Raw genomic sequence first — 27905 nt, 5'->3', positions numbered from 1 at the left:
CTGCAGTCCGTGAGGGTGACCTGTAGGCATGGCAGAGCCGAGTGACGGATCCAGCCTGGGTCCTCGCCCCGTCGTTCGGTGTGGATGGTGCTGAGGGTTCCATTGCAGGGAGCCAGCGAGCGGCTTTGGAAAGCGCCGTGGCCTGGGGCACGACTAATTGCCTGTTGTTTTCTACTTCCAGAGCTGCATGGTTTGTACTGGCGCCGCATGGTATGTCCCTACGCTGACGCCCCCCTGAAGACCCCTGCAGCCGCCCCGCTGGAAGGAGCTCCCCGTTGATTACAATTATTTCATTTTTTGGCGGTTGGTTGGTTGGTTGGTTGCCGCGGTGAGTGGGGTGTGGTTTCTTGGCTCGGCTCTGGGTTTTTGAACACCATGTCTAATCCTGGTGCCCCTCAAGAGGCTGGTAAGAAGCCCAACGCGTTGGACAGAAATAACCAAGAGGACTCGCAGCCCCCCGCCAGCTCCGAGAGGAGGAACAAAAGCGGGATCATAAGTGAACCTTTGAACAAAAGTCTTAAGAAGTCGCGTCCGCTCTCCCACTACTCCACCTTCAGCAGCAGCAGCTCGCTAAGCGAACACTCGGAGAAAGGCGCCTCCTTACCTAATGGCAACGAAGCAGCAACTGTGGATAAAAGTCACTCTACCTCAAAGCACAAAAGCATCTCGAATATGCTGAGCAAATCAGACAGGGCGTCAGAAATCTCCTCAGAAGGACAGATCAGCCTACAACAGTTTGCTCAGTCGACAGAGATGCTCAAAAGAGCGGTCCAGGAGCACATTCCCTTACCGCATGACCACGGGACTGGTATCTCTGATATGGAAGCGGTCGCAGCTGCAGAGACAATGAACAACCCATCTGATTTTCCCTACCTGGGGGCTTTTCCCATAAACCCAGGCCTCTTCATTATGACCCCTGCTGGCGTGTTTCTGGCAGAGAGCGCGCTCCATATGGCTGGCTTGGCAGAGTACCCGATGCAGAATGAATTGGCATCTGCCATCAATTCTGGGAAGAAGAAACGGAAAAGATGTGGCATGTGCCCGCCGTGCCGAAGACGGATAAACTGCGAGCAGTGCAGCAGTTGTAGGAATCGCAAAACTGGTCACCAGATTTGCAAATTTCGAAAATGTGAGGAACTCAAAAAGAAGCCGTCTGCAGCGCTGGAGGTAACTGGCTGTAGTCCGACGGCCTAACCTTTCTCTTGGGCGACTCGCCTTCGGATGTTGGTAGCGATGATAAAATCCAGGGGCTTTTCCCTCTCTCTTAGCAAGTCTTGCCTTTAGCGTCACACACAGATTGTCAGTGATTCCCCCTCCCCCCATGTTGATCGACTGTATTCTGATTAGTAATTAGCTGTAATGTCACCCGAACTAGGTCTTGCCATGATGATTACAACCCTCTGTAGATTTGTATCTTTTCTGCGGCCGCCCGGAGGAGCTTTTGAGTTTTAATACCCCTCTCTGGTATAGCCTGGGGCATGTCTCCCAACTCCTCCTGCCAGCTAGCTAGCCATTGCTTAGTACAATTCCTGAGCCAGGAAGCAGATGATCCAAAACCTACTGAAGTCAGGGGTAGTCTTTCCATGGACAGCAGTGCGTTTTGGCTCGGGCCCTAAATTTTGGCTCGGGCCCAGGGAAGATCTCCAGGTAGTAACTTGCCATTATCAGTCTATTAAACCCCTGTTTTTGTAAACTAGCGTTCTGCCGGCCGGCCTTAGTTTGTCCCTGATTCTGGAAGGGAAGAAACAGGCTGCTGGTTAATTCCCAAGAACCTGATCATGCAGTGAACAAATTGTTAAGGAGCAAGCTCTTGAAAGTTGGTGCGATCACTTCCTTTGGGAAACACGCCCAGTGGAGACGACCTATGCTCCCTGGGGGCGAGCTGCTGAGCGTGGTTACACCAGCATGAATCCGCTGAGGAAAGAGGAGTTACTCCAGATTTACACTGGTGTAACTGGAAAGGGGACTTTCCCCTTATCAGATCTGCATTATGGGCCAGGTCCTATAATCTTCCTCACTGTCCAGTTTCGGAGAGTGCTGGGTGTGTCCGGGAGCTGCGGTGAGCAGGCAGAATCCAGTGAGCGTGGAGGGTGCTTTGCGTCTTTCAGGATGGGGTCCTTCCTCGTTGCGTGGGCAAACACTCATTGGCTGTGTCTGGACTGGCCAGTTTTTCTGGAAAATCAGCCGCTTTTCCGGAAACTCTTGCCAGCTGTCTACACTGGCCGCTTGAACTTCCGTAAAAGCACAGACTTCCTACTGTAAGAAATCAGTGCTTTTTGAGGAAATACTATGCTGCTCCCGTTCGGGCAAAAGTCCCTTTTGCACAAAACTTTTGCGCAAAAGGGCCAGTGTAGACAGCTGAGATTTGTTTTGCGCAAAAAAGCCCCGATCGTGAAAATGGCGATCGGGGCTTTTTTGCGGAAAAGCGCGTCTAGATTGGCCATGGACGCTTTTCCGCAAAAAGTGCTTTTGCGGAAAAGCATCCGTGCCAATCTAGACGCTCTGTTCCGAAAATGCTTTTAACGGAAAACTTTTCCATTAAAAGCATTTCCGTAAAATCGTGCCAGTCTAGATGTAGCCTTTGAGAGGAGCGAGAGCTTTGTCTAAGCGAGGACAGTAGACTGGAGCACTGGAAAAAAGCTGTCCCTCAGCTCCCGCTGGGTTGTGCAGCTGATTCCTGACGGAACGCCACTACCGGGCAGATGGGTTCTTAATCCGGAGCCCATCTGCAAGGCAAAGCGGAGCGAGGTATCAGACGTGCCTGAAATTCACCCAGAGCCTTGCAGAGCAAGGTGAGAACTGAGTTGTTCCCAGTAAACTTCAGCTGAATTTATGTGAAAAGTTAGGCCTGAGCTAGGAGCCTGCAGTGCCTCTGGGCCCGTTTCAGACAAGAGATGGCAATGAATTACTGTGCTTTATTATTAACGCCAGCATATATGCAGCTATCCACTACTCTATTCCTCCCTTAAATGAGGAAAGGCCAATACAGTCGGGGACCGGGGTTGGGGGAATCCTTGATGTTGGCATTTTGTGTCATCAGATGCTCTTCCCACGGCTCTGTCTCGGCATTTTGGCTTTTTAGAATAAAATCTACCCACGGGCAAGCAGGGCTTTGGATGTTCCTCTGTAGAAGGGCCACAGACCAGTTTCGCGCTTGAATTTGAAGTCCTAGAAGATCTGTCACATGGAAGCCTTCTGTTGACCAGAGATGTTTTCTGATTTCCACGTGGTGGTTTGGTGCAGGGATCTGGGTAGAGCTTTCTAACGTCTTAGCAGAAAAGCGAGGTAGGTAGCCACAAAAGCAAGCCCTTGCATATTAAGGGTTCAACCTTGACTTGGAAGAGCTGTGTGGATATGAGGGATCTGATTCTTCCCGCTGCGTCTTGAGCAGAAAATGGCTAAAATATGAGTGAGTGTTTTGTGCTGCAGACCGAGGTCGGTGAACAAAGTCCTCTGTTTATTCCATGTAATCCACAGTCCCTTTTTGGTAGCTGGACTACTGCTCAGGCTATGTGCTTTCCTCCTCTTCCAGCTGCTGGAGATTGCTCCTGTGAAGCTGAGAAAGGTTAAAAACATCTTCGCCTCCATTGAGGCAGCAAGACGTTGTGCCGGGTTGCAAGGCTGCTATGCAACAACCTCTCACGTCTTCCAAAAGAGAGAACTTGCTGTTTTCTTAGCCACCTTCCAAGTTTTCAATTAGCATCAGCTCTGAATGAATAGTGAAGGGGGCAAAAAATCTATTTGGGCGGTGGGGGTCGGCGGGACCAGTGTCTTTCAAAATCCGCTGTATTGCTAAATTATATTCTTGTTCTAATTTGCTGAGTCAGTGATCTGGAAAAAGGGAGAGGGGGGGAAAAAGTTCATCTCTTCTGAAGAGTCCTAAAGCAGGTCAATTGATTCCACAGCTCACAATAGGCTGAGGAGTGCTTTTTCCTGCCGGGTGAGTTATATGGAAGTTAAATAGCACGGGGGGCCCTTGGAACGTTCACCTGTTTGATTTGTTTCCTGTTCTATGGCTGACTGGGAAATTGGAGTCACTGGAATCGGGCTTTGAATTTATGGTTTGCAGCGTCAGGTGAAGGCAGCTGGCAGAGTATGATGGAGACGCAGGTCTTGCGCTCCTAAGGCAAGCCGGCATCGCCTTCCGCTCCCTGGAACCTGGTGGAGCTGCGGGCGGCGGCTACTCTAGAACACAGCCTCCTCTGTCTCCCGTCATTTCTCTCTTTCCCGATGCAAACCCCCCTCACAGGCTTTGCCAGCTCCATAACGTCGGACACGGTTGGGAATCGCCCGTGTTTTGACACATTCCGCTATAAGGCTGTGTCTAGACTACATGCCTCTGTCGTCAGAGGCATGTAGATTAGACACATAGGCAAAGGCAAATGAAGCCGCGATTTAAATGATCGCGGCTTCATTTAAATTTACATGGCTGCCGCGCTGATCAGCTGTTTGTCCGCTCAGCGCGCTAGTCTGGACGCTCCCCTGCTGACATCAAAGCCCTTTGTCTGCAGCCCCGTTATTCCTCGTGGGACGAGGTTTACTGGGGCTGCCGACAAAGGGCTTTGATGTCGGCAGGGGAGCGTCCAGACTAGCGCGCTGAGCGGACAAACAGCTGATCAGCGAGGCAGCCATGTAAATTTAAATGAAGCCGCGATCATTCAAATCGCGGCTTCATTTGCCAAAACAACAAATCTACATGGCTCTGTCGATGGAGCCATGTAGTTTAGACGTACCCTGAGATATGAATGGAGATGCCTATTTCCTAGAACTGGAAGGGACCTCGAAAGGTCATCGAGTCCAGTCCCTTGCCTTCACAGCAGGACCAAGTACCATCCCTGACAGATTTTTGCCCCCAATCGGCCTCCTCAAGGATTGTGCTCACAACCCTGGGTTTAGCAGGCCAATGCTCAAACCACTGAGCTACCCGTCCCCCACCTGCATCACCCGTCCCCATTGGCCAAAGTACGGCAACAAACTCCCACCCCATCGCTGGCTCCTGCTCATTCTCTTGGCTCCAACGCTGGGAGGCGGTTGTGACTCCTGGGTGGGCGGTGGAGGCATTGCTGATGGCCTGTGGGCCCGCATGGATGCTCCTCCGTTGCTGGGGATGGCGAGGCAGGGCTGCATTGTCCCAATGCCATTCGTGGGGGGCTTCAACAGTCCCTCAAGAGCTGCGCTCTGTTAAAAATCTCCCTCTTCCTGAGCTGGCTGGGCACACGCAGACAGTGTTCCCAGACGTGCTTTTCAGCGCGTCCAATTCGGCAGCATCCCTGGCGGGCTGTATTCATTTTTGGTGGCCATTACACCCCTCCCCCTCCCACAGCCGCTTGCACAAGAATGTGTGTGGGAGGCGCCGGGCTCCTGTGAATACAAGCGCAAATCGGCGGCCATTTTGAAATGGCTGTCAGTTGCCTCTCCTGTTGCACAAAAGGGTCTGCCGTCCAGTCGGTGAACAGAAACAAGCCCACGTGGTGTAGCTGGGGTGCGGTCGTCCTAAGGGCAGAGAGCGGCCAGCCCAGAGCCTGGGATAGGTTCGCGGGACGCGCGCCAACAGCTCTGGGCTGCAGCCACTTGCCAGCCTCCCGCTCGGCGCCCGCGCACCGCTCTGACTCGTGTGCCCCGCCCAGGCAGCAGGAGTCCAAGCCCTTCGTCCCTCGTGCCTCGTCCCCCTCCTCTGTACCCAGCCCCCCGCTGAGAGGGGCTGAGCACCCCGCACAGCCACCGCGGGCACTGGGGTGCTCAGCCCCTCCCGGGCGTGGGCTCGTTGCTGCCTATAACCTTCCCAGACTCATCTTACACCTGGTACTTAATTGTCCCGATCTTTCGAGCACCTGCGTTCCCCTTAACAGAGCCCTGAATTGGCCCTTCAGTCCGGCGCGCTTGGCGCCCGGTCGGTCCTTCAGTCTAGTGCGCCTGGCGCCCGGTCGGCCCTTCAGTCTAGTGCGCCTGGCGCCCCGTCGGCCCTTCAGTCTAGCGCGCCTGGCGCCCGGTCGGTCCTTCAGTCTAGTGCGCCTGGCGCCCGGTCGGCCCTTCAGTCTAGTGCGCCTGGCACCCGGTCGGCCCTTCAGTCTAGCGCCTGGCGCCCCGTCGGCCCTTCAGTCTAGCGCCTGGCGCCCGGTCGGCCCTTCAGTCTAGTGCGCCTGGCGCCCGGTAGGCCCTTCAATCTAGTGCGCCTGGCGCCCGGTCGGCCCTTCAGTCTAGTGCGCCTGGTGCCCGGTCGGCCCTTCAGTCTAGTGCGCCTGGTGCCCGGTCGGCCCTTCAGTCTAGTGCGCCTGGCGCCCGGTCGGCCCTTCAGTCTAGTGCGCCTGGTGCCCGGTCGGCCCTTCAGTCTAGTGCGCCTGGCACCCCGTCGGCCCTTCAGTCTAGTGCGCCTGGCGCCCGGTAGGCCCTTCAATCTAGTGCGCCTGGCACCCGGTCGGCCCTTCAGTCTAGCGCCTGGCGCCCGGTCGGCCCTTCAGTCCAGCGCGCCTGGCGCCCGGTCGGCCCTTCAGTCTAGCGCCTGGCGCCCGGTCGGCCCTTCAGTCTAGTGCGCCTGGCGCCCGGTCGGCCCTTCAGTCCAGAGCGCCTGGCGCCCGGTCGGCCCTTCAGTCTAGCGCCTGGCGCCCGGTCGGCCCTTCAGTCTAGTGCGCCTGGCGCCCGGTCGGCCCTTCAGTCTAGTGCGCCTGGCGCCCGGTCGGCCCTTCAGTCTAGTGCGCCTGGCGCCCGGTCGGCCCTTCAGTCTAGTGCGCCTGGCACCCGGTCGGCCCTTTAGTCCAGCGCGCCTGGCGCCCGGTCGGCCCTTCAGTCTAGTGCGCCTGGCGCCCGGTCGGCCCTTCAGTCTAGTGCGCCTGGCGCCTGGTCGGCCCTTTAGTCCAGCGCGCCTGGCGCCCGGTCGGCCCTTCAGTCTAGTGCGCCTGGCGCCCGGTCGGCCCTTCAGTCTAGTGCGCCTGGCGCCCGGTCGGCCCTTCAGTCCAGCGCGCCTGGCGCCCGGTCGGCCCTTCAGTCTAGTGCGCCTGGCGCCCGGTCGGCCCTTCAGTCTAGTGCGCCTGGCGCCCGGTCGGCCCTTCAGTCTAGTGCGCCTGGCGCCCGGTCGGCCCTTCAGTCTAGCGCCTGGCGCCCGGTCGGCCCTTCAGTCCAGAGCGCCTGGCGCCTGGTCGGCCCTTCAGTCCAGCGCGCCTGGCGCCCGGTCGGCCCTTCAGTCCAGAGCGCCTGGCGCCCGGTCGGCCCTTCAGTCCAGAGCGCCTGGCGCCCGGTCGGCCCTTCAGTCCAGCGCGCCTGGCGCCCCGTCGGCCCTTCAGTCTAGTGCGCCTGGCGCCCCGTCGGCCCTTCAGTCTAGTGCGCCTGGCGCCCGGTCGGCCCTTCAGTCTAGTGCGCCTGGCGCCCGGTCGGCCCTTCAGTCTAGCGCGCCTGGCGCCCCGTCGGCCCTTCAGTCTAGTGCGCCTGGCGCCCGGTCGGCCCTTCAGTCTAGTGCGCCTGGCGCCCGGTCGGCCCTTCAGTCTAGCGCGCCTGGCGCCCCGTCGGCCCTTCAGTCTAGTGCGCCTGGCGCCCGGTCGGCCCTTCAGTCCAGAGCGCCTGGCGCCCGGTCGGCCCTTCAGTCCAGAGCGCCTGGCGCCCGGTCGGCCCTTCAGTCTAGTGCGCCTGGCGCCCGGTCGGCCCTTCAGTCTAGTGCGCCTGGCGCCCGGTCGGCCCTTCAGTCTAGTGCGCCTGGCGCCCGGTCGGCCCTTCAGTCCAGCGCGCCTGGCGCCCGGTCGGCCCTTCAGTCTAGCGCGCCTGGCGCCCGGTCGGCCCTTCAGTCTAGTGCGCCTGGCGCCCGGTCGGCCCTTCAGTCTAGTGCGCCTGGCGCCCGGTCGGCCCTTCAGTCTAGTGCGCCTGGCGCCCGGTCGGCCCTTCAGTCTAGCGCGCCTGGCGCCCGGTCGGCCCTTCAGTCTAGTGCGCCTGGCGCCCCGTCGGCCCTTCAGTCTAGCGCGCCTGGCGCCCGGTCGGCCCTTCAGTCCAGCGCGCCTGGCGCCCGGTCGGCCCTTCAGTCTAGTGCGCCTGGCGCCTGGTCGGCCCTTTAGTCCAGCGCGCCTGGCGCCCGGTCGGCCCTTCAGTCTAGTGCGCCTGGTGCCCGGTCGGCCCTTCAGTCTAGCGCGCCTGGCGCCCGGTCGGCCCTTCAGTCTAGTTCGCCTGGCGCCCGGTCGGCCCTTCAGTCTAGCGCGCCTGGCGCCCGGTCGGCCCTTCAGTCTAGTGCGCCTGGCGCCCGGTCGGCCCTTCAGTCTAGCGCGCCTGGCGCCCGGTCAGCCCTTCAGTCTAGCGCGCCTGGCGCCCGGTCGGCCCTTCAGTCCAGAGCGCCTGGCGCCCGGTCGGCCCTTCAGTCCAGAGCGCCTGGCGCCCGGTCGGCCCTTCAGTCCAGCGCGCCTGGCGCCCGGTCGGCCCTTCAGTCCAGAGCGCCTGGCGCCCGGTCGGCCCTTCAGTCCAGAGCGCCTGGCGCCCGGTCGGCCCTTCAGTCCAGAGCGCCTGGTGCCCGGTCGGCCCTTCAGTCCAGCGCGCCTGGCGCCCCGTCGGCCCTTCAGTCTAGTGCGCCTGGCGCCCCGTCGGCCCTTCAGTCTAGTGCGCCTGGCGCCCGGTCGGCCCTTCAGTCTAGTGCGCCTGGCGCCCGGTCGGCCCTTCAGTCTAGCGCGCCTGGCGCCCCGTCGGCCCTTCAGTCTAGTGCGCCTGGCGCCCGGTCGGCCCTTCAGTCTAGTGCGCCTGGCGCCCGGTCGGCCCTTCAGTCTAGCGCGCCTGGCGCCCCGTCGGCCCTTCAGTCTAGTGCGCCTGGCGCCCGGTCGGCCCTTCAGTCCAGAGCGCCTGGCGCCCGGTCGGCCCTTCAGTCCAGCGCGCCTGGCGCCCGGTCGGCCCTTCAGTCCAGAGCGCCTGGCGCCCGGTCGGCCCTTCAGTCCAGAGCGCCTGGCGCCCGGTTGGCCCTTCAGTCTAGTGCGCCTGGCGCCCGGTCGGCCCTTCAGTCTAGTGCGCCTGGCGCCCGGTCGGCCCTTCAGTCTAGTGCGCCTGGCGCCCGGTCGGCCCTTCAGTCCAGCGCGCCTGGCGCCCGGTCGGCCCTTCAGTCTAGTGCGCCTGGCGCCCGGTCGGCCCTTCAGTCTAGCGCGCCTGGCGCCCGGTCGGCCCTTCAGTCCAGAGCGCCTGGCGCCCGGTCGGCCCTTCAGTCCAGAGCGCCTGGCGCCCGGTCGGCCCTTCAGTCCAGAGCGCCTGGCGCCCGGTCGGCCCTTCAGTCTAGTGCGCCTGGCGCCCGGTCGGCCCTTCAGTCTAGCGCGCCTGGCGCCCGGTCGGCCCTTCAGTCTAGTGCGCCTGGCGCCCCGTCGCCCCTTCAGTCTAGTGCGACTGGCGCCTGGTCGGCCCTTTAGTCCAGCGCGCCTGGCGCCCGGTCGGCCCTTCAGTCCAGCGCGCCTGGCGCCCGGTCGGCCCTTCAGTCTAGTGCGCCTGGCGCCTGGTCGGCCCTTTAGTCCAGCGCGCCTGGCGCCCGGTCGGCCCTTCAGTCCAGCGCGCCTGGCGCCCGGTCGGCCCTTCAGTCTAGTTCGCCTGGCGCCCGGTCGGCCCTTCAGTCTAGCGCGCCTGGCGCCCGGTCGGCCCTTCAGTCTAGCGCGCCTGGCGCCCGGTCGGCCCTTCAGTCTAGTGCGCCTGGCGCCCCGTCGGCCCTTCAGTCTAGTGCGCCTGGTGCCCGGTCGGCCCTTCAGTCTAGCGCGCCTGGCGCCCGGTCGGCCCTTCAGTCTAGTTCGCCTGGCGCCCGGTCGGCCCTTCAGTCTAGTGCGCCTGGCGCCCGGTCGGCCCTTCAGTCTAGTGCGCCTGGTGCCCGGTCGGCCCTTCAGTCTAGCGCGCCTGGCGCCCGGTCGGCCCTTCAGTCTAGTTCGCCTGGCGCCCGGTCGGCCCTTCAGTCTAGCGCGCCTGGCGCCCGGTCGGCCCTTCAGTCTAGCGCGCCTGGCGCCCGGTCGGCCCTTCAGTCTAGTGCGCCTGGCGCCCCGTCGGCCCTTCAGTCTAGTGCGCCTGGCGCCCGGTCGGCCCTTCAGTCTAGCGCGCCTGGCGCCCGGTCGGCCCTTCAGTCTAGTGCGCCTGGCGCCCGGTCGGCCCTTCAGTCTAGTGCGCCTGGCGCCCGGTCGGCCCTTCAGTCTAGCGCGCCTGGTGCCCCGTCGGCCCTTCAGACTATCACGCCTGCCGTCACGCCTGGCGCCCAGTCAGCTCACGGATTGGCAAGCCTCATGCCTGGCTCAGTATTTTCAACTGACTGGCTCCAAGCGCTGTGGTGCTCAGGGCAGGCTGAATGCTGGAGGAGGGGGAAGGCCCTGGGGTCACCTCGCTGGCGGTATAGAGCACAGGCCTGGCTGTTCACCGGCAGTGGGTCAGTCCCACGGGGGTCAGGCCCATCCCGAGCTGCCCTTGGGACCCTGGGAAGTTCATGGCCCGGGATTCAGAGCCACCTTGGTCCCCTGTTTTGTGAGACGACGTTAACTCAGAGGGGGCAGGGGGCAGGAGGGGACTGTGCTGGTCCTGTCAAACCCAGGGAAAGTCCTGCCAGGTCCCTTCTGCCTGGCCACCATGGTGTGGGAGGGAGGCCTAGGGTTTGAGGTGGGAGGGGCGGGAGAAGCTTTTCCAGGAGGACTCTCTCCAGCACCCAGCGAAGGCGCACAGCTGTGTCCACATCCATCGCCAAACCGGGCCATAAAACCCCACATCCGGGCTCTCTGGGCATGAAGCAGCCCCTCTCAGCATCGCCGTCTCCCCCCGCACCTCAGCGTGCCCGAGGGGGGCAGGCTCAGCCGGCCAGAGGCCAGGCCACGTTGAATGGCGGATGAAAGGGCGGGAAAGCAGATGCCCCCCGGCCTGGCGCACACTGTGCCACCTGAGCACGCTAAGGTCAGGTGAGAAGGGCCAGACTGGGTCAGACCAGGGGCTCTCTAGCCCAGCGTCCCGTCTCCTGACACAAAAGGCGTTTCCTCAGGAAGCCCTGGCTGGGGCCCACCTGCGCTAGCCTTGCCGACCGGAGACGTCCCTAGCACAAAAGCACCATCGCCCAATTGCTCTTCTGTCTCCTCCGGCGAGGTGATTGCAAATTGCAGCCCCGGTTGGGAGACGTTGATTGTGCGAACCCCGTGATAGAGCAGTGCAGAAAATCAGCCGGGTGCTGCGAGGCCTGGCTCATCGGCGTCTGAGCAGCCCACTGCGGGCCCGATCCGGCACGGTGCTGCGCAGCCTCGTCCTGTGCTCTGCAGCCCCCGTGTGGGAGTGCCGTCTGGCCACAGACCGGTCCCGCCTGCAGAGGGGCTCAGCTGAACCGGTTACCACCCGGCTACCCAACAGCGTCAGGCACGGTACCTGGCTAGGCCTGAGCGCAGCCGGCCGTTTGTCCCGCCACGTTCGCGCCGGTGGGGGCCACGGGGAAGTCAGACTCGCTACCGGGCCCAGCAGAGGAGCCCGTGCCGTGCCTGGCAGTCGTGTGACTGCCCTTGTGGGCAGGGCCAGCTTCACATGCTCTAGTCACTGCGTGAGCAGACACGCGGCAGGGGACAAACTCGCTGATCCGCTGTGGCTCTGATGGGCCCCTCAGAGCTTCCAGGCTTCCGCTGGCGTCAGGCCCTCGCCTGGCCTCTGCAGCAGCCCTCTGCTCTGGCAGGCGGCCGTTCTGCCCTGTCGCGTGCAGCCATTTCCGTGTTTCCGTGGGATGGTGCGGGAGAAGAGGCCCCCCAGGCCCGAAGTGGGGTGTCTTGTGGCGAGGGCAGCGGTGGGCCAGATCCGGTCTGCCAGGGTTAACCCCTGGCAGGCCCCCCACACCTCTGTATTTACCTGCGCCTCTCAGGTACGGGGAACACAGCTCCCATTGGCCACAGCTCGCCGTTCCCGGCCAATGGGAGCTGCGATCGCCCGGACCTGCGGAGATGCAGGTCGATAGAGCATCAGTGGCCCAGCAGGGCTAACCCTGGCGAGCTGCTGCTCAGTCTCCTCTGTCCAGGCAGCCTTGAAAACCCCTGGTGAGTTGTCCAGGGCCTAGGCCATATCCCCAGTCCCTGAAGGGCGAATCCTTCAGCTCTGGTTAGAGGGGCCTGGCGTGGCGGGGACGACAGCCTGCAGGACCTCCTCCAGCGTCCAGCGGGGAGCCCCCTTCCCAAGGTGGCAAGAGGGCAGGTAAACTCCGAGCACCACGTCCCTTATGCATGGAATGAGGTTTCCAGGGCCGTTAGAATAGCGAGCCCAAAATAACAGGCTTGCTGTGCAGCTGCGGGATAGCGATTTCCGGATACTCCGGTCTCCCGACATAGCGTTGCCGTGCGGCCATAGCCCTGAAGGCTCACGCACACAGGTGTGGGCTAACCGGTCTGTTAGCTGCCCAAAACCAGCTGCTGCATGGAGTTCACTTTGACCCTGCAGGCCTGAATGCCCCCAGCTCTCACCAGCTGATGCACTGGCTTTCCCCATGGTGCTGAGGTGCTGTGGGCGTAGGCCCCTGTCGGCACCAGCACCTGGAAAGTCCTGGGGGGCTGGTTCTCAGGAGACTGTGCAGCCGTGCTGGACTGTTAAAGCCACTCCTGCCCTCATTCCTGAGCGCTGGCACTGGACACTGGAGGCTAGTCGCATTTCCTGGACTCTCCCTCCATGCAAGGGGCTGTGGTGTGAACGAGCTCTTGAGGGTTTGTAAGTGCTCAGGTTTAATGAGGGCCAGGTGGGTCACAGGTAAGGCAGACAGGAGACATGGTTCTCACTTTGCCTGTCGCTTACCGTGGGCACGTCCCAGCTTTCTCGGTGCCGCCGTCTCGCCGCCTGTAACAGGCCCCCGAGCGCTTTGCTCCAGCCTGTTACGCCTGGCCACAAAACGCCTGGAGGTCTCACTTAGATGGGGGTGTGCGAGCCACGATTCGACGTGCGGGGGGCCGGGAAGGGCCCCTTTGCCTGGCTCGGCTCTGCCACCTGCGGCTCTGTCCCCGGCTTGCGAGTTTGCTGCTTTCCCAAAGTGCTCCAGCCTTGGCTGGCTTTGCAGGGCCTGAAACGAAGGGGAGGTTTGGGGCCAGCTCAGCAGCCAGCGTGAGGCGAGGGGGCTTTGTGAAGGGAAGTTACCTTGCCGTGCCAGCTGCGCTGGGAAGGCCAGCCTGCCTTTTCTGCCGCTGACTCAGTGGAAGCCGGACATTGTAATCTACATCAGACGCAGGGGAAGTGGCAGCTTGTTCCATTGTGTCTGGAACAGTAAGTGGACGGCTGGAACAATCGCAGAGCTGGTTTTCCAGATGCCCTTTCAGGAGCAGGCATTCTCTCCAGCTCCTTCCCTCCCCCTGATCCGGGCGGTGAAATCCTTCCAGGATGAGCCCGGGTGGGGGGAAGCGAGAGCCCTTTCCCAGGCAGGCTCTGCTTCCTTCTTTCATATTAAAAACCGATGTCACCGCACCGGGCCAGGCATTTCTCAGGCACTGCGAGTTTGTTGGGTCTCAGCTTGGGGCCGGGCGGCTCTTGTGTCCATATCACAGCCCGAACCTTAGGGCTTCGCCCGGCGGGCAAGGAGGGCGGAGGTGCCACCCGCGCTGAAAGCCGAATAATAACCATGCTGCCGCTGGTTGAAAACAAACCTCCCTTTCTGTCACTGAAGATGGGGGGGGGGGCAGCCGGGCAGAGCTGTGGAGAGCGACTGCCCGGCGAAATGCTGTGCATTTGAAACGAGACCACTAATTAGGAGCTGTCACCTGAATCTCGTGTTGTAAGGCGCTGGTTAAAAGAGGCAGCAGAGATGCAGGGTTTGGAGAACATGAGCCGGGGTATTAGCTTCAGCGACTAGCCCAGTGGATTGTTATAAAATCTCTGTGCACATGTGACGGAGCAGACTTCGGCCAACTGTTTCTTTTCCGGCCTTTGAAATGCTCGAAATACATTTTTAAAGTGCCTTTAGGCTGACCGCAGACAGGGCATGTGCTCCAGACCCTGGGGCTGAACTGGTCCGGAGCAGGGCTGGCAGAGCCGGCTGCATTTCCCAGGGTAGAGGCAAACGTTGCCCGAGACAGAAGGCCTCTGGGCCAGCATGTTCACTGGTCACTAATGTACAAACAAGCCCAAATTCAGGGGCGGAGCCTTTCCCGGTGGACCCAATCCGGACGCCCTCGCTTCTTGCTCAGCGCACACTCCGGCAGACCCTCTGCCTGCAGTGAACGGGCGGTTCTGGATCCTGCCTCTTGGGGCCACCTTTTCAACCCAGGCATGCGCCTCCTTACGGCCATACGCAGGACTGCGTCGAAGCAGCTTCTTTTTCAGATTGCTGCGCACCTGCAGCGCCCGTCCCTTTGCACAGGATTGCTCAGCACCTCGGGGAATCGGGCTGTCCCCCGTCATTTGCACTGAGGAACTTGACGTTAGGCGGCTGGGTGTGAAAGGTTTGGCTCGGGGTTTGGCCCGCTGGTTGTCAGGGGCGCTGGGCCCCCATTCCAGATGGCCCCGGGGGCTGCAGGCTACATCAGAGCAGGCAGCGGTGAAAGCAGGCATCAGTGTGTCGCAGGCAGCAGTGAAAGTAACCGAGAATTTCTTACAGGTCTCGCCCTGTTGCAACCTGGGGTCCTGCCAGCTCCTTAGCTAGCTCCCCGGCTGGCTTTTGCCGCAGCTCAGCCGGCTCCTGCCGGAGCTGCGTCCCAGGGCGCCGCCGCGTCCTTTCACCTCTGCGCCGCCAGCTTTGCAAGGCGGTGGGAGTGAGTTTCTTAGCGAACGCTGCGCTCCCCGCACCCTGGCACAGAGCAGCACCGGGGGGCCCCTACGCAGGCGCTGGCTCCCTTTGTGCCCTAATCAGCAGACAGACAATGGGAGTTTTGAGGGAGAAGTGGCTTGCCTGAAACGGGAGGAATTGTGCATTGTGTTTCCGCAGGCTTGTGTTCCAGAGGGGTGGGGCCGGGGTTGATCCCCTACATTAAGCCAGCCCCTCCCTCCTCACATGACAAAGCAGATGTTTTGTCTCCCCCTCCCATGCAGATTTTCCTCTTTTGTGTGGACTTTTGTTTCTCTTTTTTCCCCCCACCAAAGGCTGCAACTGCTAAAAGGCGTAAGTCTCCCCAGAAGGACAAGTCGGGCTGTATAGTAACAGAACCCCAAAGACACTGAAATGTGAGTGCCGCCCACGCCCCCGTGCACTCCAGACACAACTTGCATGTTGTCATCTGTTGCTTTTACTTAGCTGCCTTTAATCAACTTACCAGTTGATTGTATTAGCGTCACTGCCAGCTAATACCTCTTTGACAAGGTCCCTAGCACAAACATGGTGCTTCTTGGGGATCCTTCCCCGCCCAACACCCTGTCCACAGGGCGAGACTTTACCACCCCATCCTCATTTGGTACCTCCACCGTGGGCTGGGCTTTCATCCTGGAGGAGTGACGGGGCTGATCCCACGAGGAAAGAGTTCAGCAGGGCTGTGTGCAGAGCAGCCGTTTGCCCCGCATGTACCTGACTCTTAACCTGTCCCTGTTTTCTTCTCTCTTTCTTTCCAGAAGGTGATGCTTCCTACAGGAGCTGCATTCAGATGGTTTCAGTAGGAATGAGAATTCCAAAGCTCTGTCATCCAAGTGCAATGTCACTGCTTGCTTGTGTTGTCTCAGGCAAGGAATTTTTTGGCTGAAAATGAATGGATGCACCCGTGTCTCTTTAGAACCAAAAATATTTTCTCGCAGATTTCATTCCTGTTTTTATATATATATTTTTTTTGCGTTTGTTTTAACATCTCCAAGTCCTAGTAAAACATTTAACTGCTTTTCGAATAATAATAATAATAATAATAATTAATAATAATAAAAAAACCGGATCTGTAAAGTACCAAGACTTAATAGACAGAGTATGGACAATCAGTTTCTTTCTGTGTTTTGGTGTTGATGTTGTTTATGTGTGGAAGATGCAGTTCTTGTGTAGAGAATGTAAATTTACAGTAACCTTTTAAAATCTAGTTACTAATAAGCACTACTGTAATTTAGCACAGTTGTTTAATTACACCCTCATTTATACTTTTTATTTGATTATTTCCCATCATAAAATAGAGTGGATAGTTTCTAGAATGCCTCAACTTCATGTTTATAAATGAGAATATGTTTAAAACGATGTAGTGTCCCTTTTCCTAACCATTCACGTATGTAAGTTTAACCAGCAAAAAGTTTGGTATTAAAGGTGAAAGAAAAATTGCTGCAAAATGGGCAGTCTTGGAAAAAAAAATCCTTGTTAGTTTATTAATATAGAACAAGAAGTACTGCATACAGGGAAAACAAGATCCTAATTGCAAATCATTTTTTATAAACTTACTGAAGTTCTAAGAAAAATAAAAAATATATTGCAGGACCTGTGCTGAAGCAAGTTATGAAAACTAATATTTCTCTTATGTTCCAATCCCCGTCTTTCCAGCTCTCTCTACATCAGTACATTGAAATGCTGTTTGTAATGTTTTAGCGATCCAGGCTGTTTTGTGAATAAAATGAATGCATGTTTTGTGTCAGGATTTACATCTCGGGTTTTTTTTCTGTCCATTTTTGTTGCACGCAGTTGTGGAAAAAAAAAACCTTAAAAAAAAATGTCCCTTTTAAAGATGTCACTCCTGGTTTCATGGCATTTTGCTAAGTTTGCCTTTTTTTTGGCAGTTAGGGTTTGGGGTGTATTTTTTGGTTTGTGTTTCAGTTTTGTTTTTTTATCAGCAGATTACAAAATAAATAAATGAGTGAACTGTAAATGTTTGCCAGTGCAAATGGAGCAATCAAACATTTTCCCCCTAAGGTTGCATATGTTACATTTTGAACTGGTTAGCTGACTAGCACATGTTCTGCAAAATACATACTGTGTTAAATCTGGGTTTGTTACAGAATCCTTAGGAGTCTATAAACCAAACGGTGCAAGGCTTGAGCGCTAGAATTTTCATTACAGGCAGCATGTGGAAAACCAAACCTCAGAATCCTTGGAAACTGACATAGGGTTGGTGGCAAGTTTGTTGGGGAATTGACAACGTGTGCCTGGCGATGGAATCAGCACTGCAGTCCCGTGTATCAACTGAGGCCAAACACGATCGGAAATGATGGGTGTTATTTTCAGGAGCGATCCGTGTTTGCCTAGGCAACCGTTGCCCGCCATGGCAGTAGAGATGGATCGACACAAAGGGGGTTGACAGTCCCATCTTCATGGACAGATGTAATCAGTGACCGATGCGTTTCGGAAAGAGGAGTCGCACTCAATAAATGGTGTCCAACCCACGAGCGTTCTCATTGTTGCTGTTTCCCCCTGCTTACCTTGCTTGGGTCCAAAGCCACCGCCCCGCAAGCGAGCAGGACTGTGACGCTGTTTCTTAGGCCCCGGATCATAGCGCTCCAGCTTTGGCAAGTGCGCTGGGGACCTGACCCAGTGCCCCGTGAGGTCAACAAGAAGGCTGGTTTGGATTCCACTGGGAACGGGACCTGCCCCTGGTTGGCCAGGGCAGTATCTCTTTCCTTCTTCCTTCCTAACAAACAGCTGCAGGGAGATTTCTCCTGCTCCTCATTTCAGTGGCAAGGTCCAGACCTCCACAGCTGTTTTCTCCAGAGACAGGTCCCAACCCAGGCCACCCATAGGTGCGCATTTTTTTTTCAGTGGTGCCCAACACATGCGGGGGGGGGGGGGGGAGAGGGGACGAGCCCCAGGTGCCATGGCAGGAAACATGGACTATAGGACTGAGTGTCCCTACTTGATCGGTCTCCCTGTATGTAATCCTATGGGTCATTTGGTTCAAAACTGTCTCCCTTCGCGGGAAAACCTGATTACCTAGACCGGCCTGGAGTTCCACCCTGCAGGACAAGCCGTGGGTATCTGTAAAACAATACAGTGACCATGCCACTGAGAACTGTATTCCAGCTGCTTGTGTCAAGGCAAGTACAAATTGGAGGCTTTGAACAGGGACGCATTGAGGAAGTTTAGGTAGCTGAATGTTCAATAAAGCAAATGTTCTTTGCGCTCGTGCATGGTGAGTCTGTGTGGGGGACAGTTAAGAAGCGTGTGCGGCTTGCAGCCGGGGTCCCTTGCCAGATCGTGGGGAGGAGGGACACAGTGGGGCGCGGACTCGCCCCATGAGTAGCGCAGAGTCAGCGTGCCCAAGCTACGGCTCTGAGCGCCGATGCGCTCCCTGTTGTAATTTGTCACTGACTAATAGCCGCAGCAAATTATATCCCTCGTCTTCCTGTGTGCCATCTCAGCTGTGCTGGCCAGCATGGTTGTCAGGGGTGGGACCAAGGCTCTGTGTCTTCCTGACGCCCTCTTCAGACTCCTCCATGGAGCAGGGGCTAAGCCAGCAGGTGACATCTTCGCTGTGCATGGGGGAATGGCATTCATAAAATGCCCTGATCTCTTGTGGGCTGCAATTCCTGCTTGCCCCAATGCCCCAGACCGAGATCTGGCAAGCCCGCATGAGGGTCTCGAATGCTCCTTTGCATGAGGGTGTGGTCCAAGCTAAAACTGAGCCCTGAGCTTGCGAGTGTTTATAGAGTCCTAGTGGATTTGACAAACAAAAGGAGGTTTTCCTTCATACAATGCACAATCAACCTGTGGAACTCCTTGCCACAGGATGTTTGTGACTACCAGGACTGTAACAGGGTTCAAAAAAGAAGTGGATACATTCATGGAGGATCATTTCATCAATACTTATTAGCCAGGATGGGCAGGAATGGTAGCCCCTGTTTGTCCGAGGCTGGTAGCCCCTGTTTGCCCACCTGGCTTCACCCATACTGCACAGAGGGACGGGCGATGTGCTTGCGACTGGCTGGCTGTGGGGGCGGGTGAGGGAGCCAGGGGCTGGGGTGTCCGCGTGCTTTTCAGGAGAAGGTTAGTGCTGCAGCGGCCGAGGGAGCTCAGGATTTGGGGGCTAGTCGGGCCTTTTCCCACGGAGCCCTGGGGCGAGGCCTCGCACAGCCTGGGGTCAGAGCAGGCCTAGTGCCACCGTACCACACATAGGGCGGGGAGGCTGTTGTCATGACGACCAGCGTAGTGCCTCGCAGTGCTCAGGTGGGAGATGCTACGGAAGGGCAAGGTGTTAGCCGGGGCAGGCCAGGCCCTTGTGCTGGGTCGAGCAGCGTGGCCTCTGGGGGGGCTATGACTGTTCCGGATCGGACGCCAGGAGCCCCACTCCTCTGGGCCAGGCGCTGTACAAACACAGCTGGACACGGGCCTACCCCAAGGGGCTTCCAGCCCTGTGGCGAGCAAGGGGAACGAAATGACGCCTCATACAGCCAGCAGGTCCCAAAGAGCCAGAGCACCTGGGCATCACCCGCTCACCGTGGAGAGCACAGGGCCCCGTGCACAGCAGCTGTTACCGTGGCCTAATGGGAGGGGGAGTGGGCGGCTTGGCGGAAGGGTAAACAGGCCCCTTGGAACGCGGCACGATGCCAACCACGTCCAGGGCACCAGTTTCCCTGTGGCCGTGCTGGTGGGGACTTGGGGAAGACAAAGCCTGGCAAACGCCCAGACGCCAGAGAGCCGTGACACAGGCACAGGGGTCGCAGCTCGGCGGCTGGCGCTCACCTGGCCACGGCCTGCGAGGGCGCAATGGCACATGGGGGCGGGCAAAGGAACCCGCCGGGCAGACACGCCGCTGTGGGGCTCTGGCACATGGGAGCGTGCGGCCGCGGGCGCTCAGCCCCGCTTGGCACTGCCCGTCTGCAGTCAGCCCGGTTCAACGGCCCTCGGACGCAGGCTGAGCAGCAGTAGGCGGGGCGCTTGTGGGGCCGCTCAGGAGCGATTCGCAGGCCGCCCAGCTGATTAGCAGAGCGCCCCCAGCTGAGTGTTTTGTTTCTCAGGGTGGTGCCCATCACACGTGCCTCAGGGCGCACACAAATGTTATTCCACACATGGATGGGAAAAAACCTACCCGTGGCGGGAACGTTGCTTAGCAGGGTTGTGTCTCACAATAAAATGCGGGGTGATTGGCTGACGGTTGTATGGGCGCAGCCCATTGCGGCATGAGGGCTCCCCCCAAATTCCTCCGTGCTCAGGTTTATAGCACTGAGCCATGGAGGGGGGTTGCCGCCGCTGCCGGGTACCCGGATCCAGCCTTCGCGGCCCAGATGCGACTGGGCCCTGCAGGGTGTGCGGCCGCCCAAGACGTGCTGACACGCAGGGCAACGCAGGGCCGCCTGTCCTCACCCAGGACGCGAGCCGCCTGGGGCTGAGACTGGCGTGTCCGCTGCCTTCAAGGCACACCAGAAGGGAAGGCCGAAGCGCGTGCTGGGAAGGTGCGCGGCCCCGCACAGCCTCCGGAACGACTGAGCCAAGCAGCCTGCGTGTTCCTGGAAGGGCTTTTCCCCCTCGCGCGCTGCAGTGATGGCCTGGCCTTCGGTTTTAGCCTGCGCCTGACAACCCCTGGGAGCAGCGAGGGGTCTCGGCCCTTTTTGCAGGTACGGGTCGCACAGCAAGGCAGCCCTAGAGCCAGGGCCCCACCCCACGCCTGCGAGCGCCCAGCCCTGGCTTCGCCCACTAGCCCACACTGCCCCGGCACAGCACGGGGAGGTGAACTAGAACGGCTGGTCCAGGCAGTACACTGGAGAAGGCTGCCGGGGGAGCGCCGGCTCAGTGGCGAAGGGAAGCTGAAGGCCCCGGTACAGGGGCTGGGCCGTAGAGGCTGTTGGGGTGGGCAGTTGTGAGCTGCATAATCCACACGCTCCACGGTATTTAGGCGCCTAACTCACATTGCTTGCAGTGGGTCCCAACTCCCTTTTGGAGCTGGGACAAAATGCCTGTCTGGGAGAAGGGCAACTGTCCAGCCTCAGGGCAGCCCCCCAGCTGGGGGCTGCAGACTGTGCCGTGCTGCCGAAACACGCCCTGGGCAAAGCCACAGCCTCAGTAGCTGAGCGGGCGGGGGGAGAGGGGCCGTATTGCCCCAAACAGGATGGAGGAAAGCCCCCGGGCCCAGCTTGCTCAATAGCAGGATTGTTCCCCACTGACCGGCCCTCAACATCCTGCTCCCCCCCGGGCCAGTGCTGGGAGGAGCCGCTTGGTGAGAGCCCGGCTCCCCTGAGCAGCTAATGAGCGTCTGGACGCAAGCGTAGAGTCAGGGGCAGGGAAGCAGAGCCAGCCATGCTGCCCCCGGGCCCCGCCTCAGCCCCCCGGGAATCAGCCACCTCAGGGCAGACACACTGAGCTGCCCCGCGTTGGCCAGTCCTGCCACAACCTGCCCACGGAGACGGTCCCGTCCCGGGGCCACGTTCTGCGCCCAGCGCAACGCAGAGGCTGCCGAGGTGGCGACTGAATGGGGATGCCGAGGCCTGGGCGCCAAGCCAGCAGCAGAGGGGCGCACGTTGCTGACACGCAGCCCGCGGGGCGAACAGGAACCCCCCACGTGTGCGTCTGGCCGGGGCTGCTCCCAATGCCTTCAGCCTCGGAAGCCGCCTCAGGGGCCGCTTCCAAGGGAGACGCTGCCGGAGCGCAGGGCCGGGCCGTGCTGCCGAGGGGTGTCAGGCCTCGCGCCCTCTCCCGCTCTCCCTACCCCACCGCCTGCGCGGCAGCTGGCACCGGCCCGGCCCGCAGATGGTGTGGCAGCAGTGGATGGGCCTGGCTACCTTGCAGGTGTTTGATGGAGCTCTCGCTAGCAGCACGGGGAGGGGGTAGCCCCGCCGTGGCGGAGAGAGCGGGCCGTGCCCACTGGCATTAATTAGGACGCTCATTCGCTTCCCTGATGCGTTCCGGGCCGGCGCCAGGGACACGGCGCTCGCTTTCTGGCCCGGCTTCGCGAGCTTCTTCCCCCCCTTCCGCCCCCGGCCTGGGAGACTCAGGGGAAGCCATTGCTTGGCTGCCGCCCGACACGCACAGGTGGTAGCACCAGCTGCATGTTCTCTCCTCCGTGTTGGCTCCGTCGCCGCGCGGGCCCTGCTGCAGCACGAGCGCCGGTCAGCAGGGCTCTCGGCGCGGCCTCCCGGCGGCTTGGCTCCAGCTGGCCCTCTCCAGAAGGGAGCGCGGAGGCGAGCGCCTCTGCCCGGCGGGAGCGCGCGTCCCAGGGCCTGCGAGCAGCCGGGGCGAGGGGCCCGACGCAGCAGAGCAGCCCCCGAGCCAGGGACAGAACCCCCGGGGCGGGGCAGGGCCTGCACGGCCGCTCAGCCTCTGGTGGGTGACCCGGCCTGGCTCTGCCCCAGCCCGTGGGTCACACGCAGCTGCCGGGCCGCCTGCATCACGGACTGGAAGCACTGTCGCCCTCCTATCCCAAAGGGGCCATGGGACCCAGCAGGGAGCTGGCCCCAAGCCTCCGCTCCCTCCTGGTGGGGCAGCCGGAGTCCTCCCCGGCTCCTGCCTGTCAGCCCAAGGCCCCCTGCACCCCATACATATGGGGCCAGCCCAAGGCCCCCTGCTCCCCATACATATGGGGCCAGACCAAGGCCCCCTGCTCCCCATACATATGGGGCCAGCCCAAGGCCCCCAGCACCCCATACATATGGGGCCAGCCCAAGGTCCCCTGCTCCCCATACATATGGGGCCAGACCAAGGCCTCCTGCTCCCCATACATATGGGGCCAGCCCAAGGTCCCCTGCTCCCCATACATATGGGGCCAGCCCAAGGTCCCCTGCTCCCCATACATATGGGGCCAGACCAAGGCCTCCTGCTCCCCATACATATGGGGCCAGCCCAAGGTCCCCTGCTCCCCATACATATGGGGCCAGACCAAGGCCTCCTGCTCCCCATACATATGGGGCCAGTGCCAGGCCCCCTGCACCCCATACATATGGAGCCAGCCCAAGGCCCCCTGCACCCCATACATATGGGGCCAGCCCAACCCCCTCTCTGCCCCATACATATGGGCCCAGCCCCAAATCCTCTGCCCCCATACATATGGGGCCAGACCAAGGCTTCTTGCTCCCCATACATATGGGGCCAGCGCAAGGCCCCCTGCACCCCATACATATGGGGCCAGCTCAAGACCCCCTGCTCCCTATACATATAGGGCCCACCAAGACCCCCTCTACTCTAGAGGTGGGGGCCAGCTCAAGACCCCCCTGCTGCCCAGCCCAAGGGGGTCTCCCAAGGCCTCTCTCCCCCCATGCTGATGTTGCCAATCCGCCTCGTGCATTCCCCCACACTCCGCTAGGGATGGCATGCCACTTTGTTGGCGACAATTGTGCATTTGTCCCATTGGCAAGAGCACGTGCACAGTGTTGGGATGGTCTGGCCAGGGCTTAAAAAAGGCACGGTCCTGGCCAAAACGAGCTGTAGTGTCATTCGCCCATTAGCCCTTCTCCATATGGCTTGGCTGTGTTTGAGACATTCAGGGGAACCAGGCCGCACCCAATGACATTAATAGGCAGCAGCGTTAAACCAAACCAAAGGGAGTATTTCTTCACACAACCCACAGACAACCTGTGGAACTCCTTGCCAGAGGATGCTGTGAAGGCCAGGTCTTTCACAGGGTTCAAAAAAGAAATAACTAAGATCAAGTCCATCAATGGCTATCGGCCAGGCTGGGCAGGGAGGGTGTCCCTGGCCTCTGTTTGTCAGAAGTTGGGAATGGGCAACAGGGGAGGGATCACGTGCTAATTCCCTGGTCTGTTCCTTCCCTCTGGAGCACCTGGCACTGGCCACTGTGGGACGCTGGGGTAGATGGACCCAGTCTGGCCAGTCTTATGTAAGATGAGGGCAATGCCTAGGTAGGTGCTCGCTAGACAGAGCGACCATTCCGCCCCAGCTCTGCCGGCTGTCTCTGAGCACAACCAGCCTCGGGAACAGGGAAATCGGGGCAGAGGGGCTGCCCGGGCAGGCTGAAGAGAGGAGGTTTAGCCAGGCTGGGTGTGAGAAGGGAGATGGGGCTGGGATGGGGGGAGAGGGCAGAGGGAGCGCGAGGGGGGGGCGCATGACCAGTGCAACGTGTAGGGATCCTGCTGCCGTCTCCTTGAGAAGCTGGGGGAGGCAGAGCGAGTCGGCCCCCAGGATGGGTGGGCGGAAGGAGAATGGGCAATGCCTTTGAGAAGGCCCAAAGGGCAAAAAAAGGTCGCAGGCGTCTGGCAGCAACAGAGCTGCTGGAGGAAGGAGCGAGCCGGCGAGGGACGAGGCCGGAGGCCCTGGCCCAGCCGGAGGAGCTGTAGCGCTGCAGCCGTTAGAAAGGAGATTTGAAGACCCAGAACTGGAAGGGGGAGGGAAATCCGCAGGAGCCGTGGTCAGTGCTAAGAGAGTCCCGACCTCAGCCAGCCACGCGAGGGCTGGCCAGTGTCCCACGCAGGAGAGCAAAGGCTCGCTGGATGATCTCGCGGCCATGGAGAGGGGTAGGAGATCCGCCGGGCGCTGCAGTAATAGTAGGGCCTAGTCCCTCCCTGACACAACCACTAGAGGGCGACAGAGCTTGACACACACAGGCCAGGTTGCCGTTCAGTCGGGGGGGCACCGGCCTTAGCCCGTCGGGGCCAAGTTCGCAAGAGCTGCTGCCGGCTCTGCTCTGGCGAGTGGTCACAGCACGGCCACCCTCAGCTGGCCGTGGTCGGCTCAGCCCCCGGAGGCTCCCTCAGGAGCAGGGAGGGGACACGACGCTTTGGGGGGTGTTGGGATGTCTCCTGCGAGGCCAGGCCAATGAAGAACGTGGAGAGAGAGTAACTGAGGAGCAATAAGGGTCTAGCTGGGACTAGGGAGAAGCGAGGGGACGTTGGGGATTGCATGTGGCAGCCGGCAGGATTCCTGCCCTAGCGCAAAGGGAATTCACCCCACTCAGTGACCTCCCTGGCAGAATTGTGGAGAAGGGGAAAGAAAATGTGGCCCAGAGCTTCACAAAAGGCCAAGGCCCGTGCTCCTGGCCGTTACTTCCAGTACATCTGGCCGTTGCCCTCCTTAAAATACTGGGAACCATGGCGGCGAGCAAGCTCTGCGCAGCTGGAGGGCGAAGGCCCCAGGAGCCACCAGCAGCAAGGACACAGGAAGACTAACAAACGTGTTTACAAACGAACAAGGAAAGGCGGGCGGGGAGGGGGCTGCCGTTGAGGCACGAGATCGTGGTCTCTGAAGACTAGTTCTCTCCTGCCCACTTGGGGAATTCATTCACATGGGCGCGGAGACGAGCTGGCCCACGGGCGGACGGGCTGCCGCAGACCGAAGAGGGAATCTGACAACTGCAGCGGATCACGCGGACTCGCTGCCTAGTGGGTTGCTACCGGCGTTGGCGTGAGGCCCAAGGTGGCGGGTGCTTACGTACACACTTCCCGCCGGGGCCGGTCAGCTTCTGAGCCCTGCTGGAGAGTGCCAGGCAACCCCATGGAGCATCCAAGCCAAGCATCCCAGCCCTGGTCTTGCAGCACCTGCCGTTTTCTGCCTCCTCTCCTTCCCTCAGCTCTGGTTGCTGCTGGCCCTTCCTTCGTCTTCTGCTTCTCTTCTCTCCAGCCACCTTCTTTCTTTCTTTCTCCACCCCCATACGTACCCATCCAGCTATTCCTCCTCTGTCTAGCTGTGGTTTTCCACAGTGCTCATCCCGGCAGTGACTAATGGCTCTTCCTGTTTTTCTTTCTCCCTCCTTTCTTTCTCTCTTCCTCTGCCCATTGCTCCTCTCCCCGCGCTCACTGCCCTTCTCTCCTCTCACAGCCTTTGCCCCCCGCCCCCCGCCCGGCCTCCTCTCTCACTCCTGCTGCTGGTTTGGGCTCTGAATTGCTGGCGCATTCGCTTGGCTGCTGACTCCCCACTCCCAGCTTGGTGCTTTGACGCAATTAGCAGCCTGACCTCATTTTAACCTCGACGCCCCCTCCCTGGGCAAAACAAAGCGACGTGGGGAACGCGGGCAGGATGCAGGAAGCTCGGAACAAAATGTGCTTCATCTGAGCCGGATGGCGCTCGCGCCCCGAGCGCGCCGAGGCCTGCTCCTGCTCCCACTGTGCTCCAAAGCTACCCCCCTGCGGGCGTTGGTGCTGCAGGATGGGCCCCGGGGGAGGAGGGGATCCAGTCGTGCGCAGGCTCCAGCCTGGCTGTGCTTTGTCCTTGCTTTAGTCGACGTGTCCTTCCCAGGGAGCATGGCCAGGCAGGCGGTGGGCAGACAGGCCAGCCAGGCCCAGCCTTCCTGGGCGAACAATGGGTCAGGTGTTTTGCTGCTGTTGCTCTGTTAATATTCAACAGGGAAGTGAAGGGAGCTGGCCGCCTGTACTGCAACAGCTGATGTATGGCAGGCTCCTTCTGCCAGGCGCGCTGGTTGGCAGCAGGCGGGCTGAGGGGCAGCAGCCTTAAAGGGACACAGCAGGGCAGGGCCGGCCCTCGGCGCCCACAGCAGCCCAGGCCTTCCAGACGCGCCCCGATGTTAAGGAGCCACCAGTGTGCAGCTGCGACCAGCCAGAAAATGAAACAGCTGGTTTGCGGTGGGGACGTTTATAGTGAAACAAAACGGAGCGAGCAGGCCAGCAGGGCCCACCTCTGGACTAGCCAAGAGACCGGCCGCTAGGGCGCACCGGGGGGACGTCAGAGACCTGGTCGGGGTCTCCCTCCTCCCAGCGGCGTGGGGTGCCTGACTCCCTGAGCCACACCTCTGGGCAAGTCACTGTTGAATTATGTATCTACCAAGTGGGACGGCTCTGAAAGGCCAGGCTGAGGCTCTACCCTGGCGGTTTGTGGGCATCTGGTTCGAGGCCTCCTCTTCTACATGCGCGGTGACGCTCTGCCCCCAGGGTCGTGGGTTAGGCAGGAGCTCGGCCTAGAGTTTGTGCGCCAGAGGGGAGCTGCGCTTCCTTCCAAGGGCAGCAGAGAAAAGCCTGGAGGCGGGACCCAAAGGAAGCCGATGCCTGAGCGGCCCCAGACTGACCCGCCCGCGCTAAGGCAGGTGCGCCCTGTGCCCGTCCATGGCAAGGCCTTGTTCTCTCAAGCCCAACCGGGCCCCTTTCAGCACCGCTCCGCTAACCCTTTCACGCTGACCACAGCAAGCAGGACGGAACAAGGGCGCTCGCTCAGCTCTATCAGGCGGCTCCCCGTCTGCTGTGGCTCTCGCTGAGCTACCCCCAGGCGAGGCTGACTTATTCCTGGGCACCTCCAGCCGGTTCTGACGGACCCCTCGGGCAGGTCAGATGCACCACGCGGCAGCTCTCTGCACACTTTTCCCCAGGACACGCTCGCTCCGGACTCCTGCTGGCATGTCCACGTCCCTCCCGCATCCGGCCAGCCAAGCGGAGCAGAGTCTGGCGGCGGCAGACGCTGCAAATCCAGCTCTCCGACCCCAGCGAGACGCGGCTTCGTCGGGGCTTGTTTGCACTGCCGTGCTGCGCCCTGCCGCCGCCTGGTTCCAAAGAGCATCGGGGTTTACGAGGGAGCACAGGACCGGGGGGCATGTCACCAGTGAAAGGGAGCATTTTTGTGGAAATATTGGTGGTACGGCACTGATGCCCCTTACAGCCCCGCTCCTAGGGCCAGCTGGGCACTGCAGTTCATCACGACTCTTCGCTGGGATGCGGCACCCAAAACACGGTGCCATGGAGATGGGCAAGCAGAGTGGTCCCCATAGCTGGGTGTGCCAACAGCCCATGGCTTCTCTTGTTTTAGCGGCCTCCATGAGTTGCCTTAGCCACGTAGGCTAGCGCTGGCCTGTAATTACCACGCCACCCTCTAGACAACCCTTGGGCATGTAACAAACACCACAGGCAGCTTGGAAGAAAGTATTTCGGGCTATTTCCACCCTCTCGCCTTCGGATACCAGCCCGTCCCTCCCTCGGTTCCCCTTTCTCTTCCCACCGTCAGCATCCTTCTGCTCAGCTCTTTGCTGGGCTTTGGCATGCTCTGCGCCGGAGCGGCGCGCCCGGGGTGTGAAAGGATGCGGGAAGGTTACCTCAGCAATTGCTGATGGGTGTGAAGGGAATCTCACATTCCTCGTATGCAGTGGATTAGACAGGAAGGCAAAGGGTATTGAGTGTCACGCACAGAACGGAGAAGGGGCTATTTTCGCAGAGGAGGAAGAGGCAACGTGATCTAGCTCTCAGTGTGTGTGTGTGTGTGTGTGTGTGTGTGTGTGTGTGTAGCTCTC

At 60.3% G+C, this 27905-nt stretch overlaps 1 protein-coding gene across 6 annotated transcripts in view; it reads left to right on the top strand.

Annotated features, from left to right (window-relative positions):
* Window positions 1-17184, top strand: part of CXXC5 (CXXC finger protein 5) — a 105623-nt gene extending 88439 nt beyond the window's left edge. For 5 of the 6 annotated variants that reach the window (XM_075900107.1, XM_075900108.1, XM_075900105.1 and 2 more), the window contains exons 2-4: window positions 182-1167; window positions 14989-15069; window positions 15451-17184. In XM_075900107.1, the coding sequence (XP_075756222.1) occupies window positions 376-1167; window positions 14989-15066 (870 nt within the window). In that variant the 5' untranslated portion in view covers window positions 182-375 and the 3' untranslated portion in view covers window positions 15067-15069; window positions 15451-17184. The remainder of the gene's footprint in view (window positions 1-181; window positions 1168-14988; window positions 15070-15450) is intronic. The other variant, XM_075900109.1, reaches the window with a different exon arrangement.
* Window positions 17185-27905: the final 10721 nt, after the last annotated feature.

This window comes from Pelodiscus sinensis, chromosome 17 (genome assembly GCF_049634645.1).
Source record: "Pelodiscus sinensis isolate JC-2024 chromosome 17, ASM4963464v1, whole genome shotgun sequence".
NCBI lineage: Eukaryota > Metazoa > Chordata > Testudines > Trionychidae > Pelodiscus > Pelodiscus sinensis.
The sequence above is the reverse complement of the archived record's forward strand: the minus strand, read 5'-3'. Positions and strand labels throughout refer to the sequence as shown.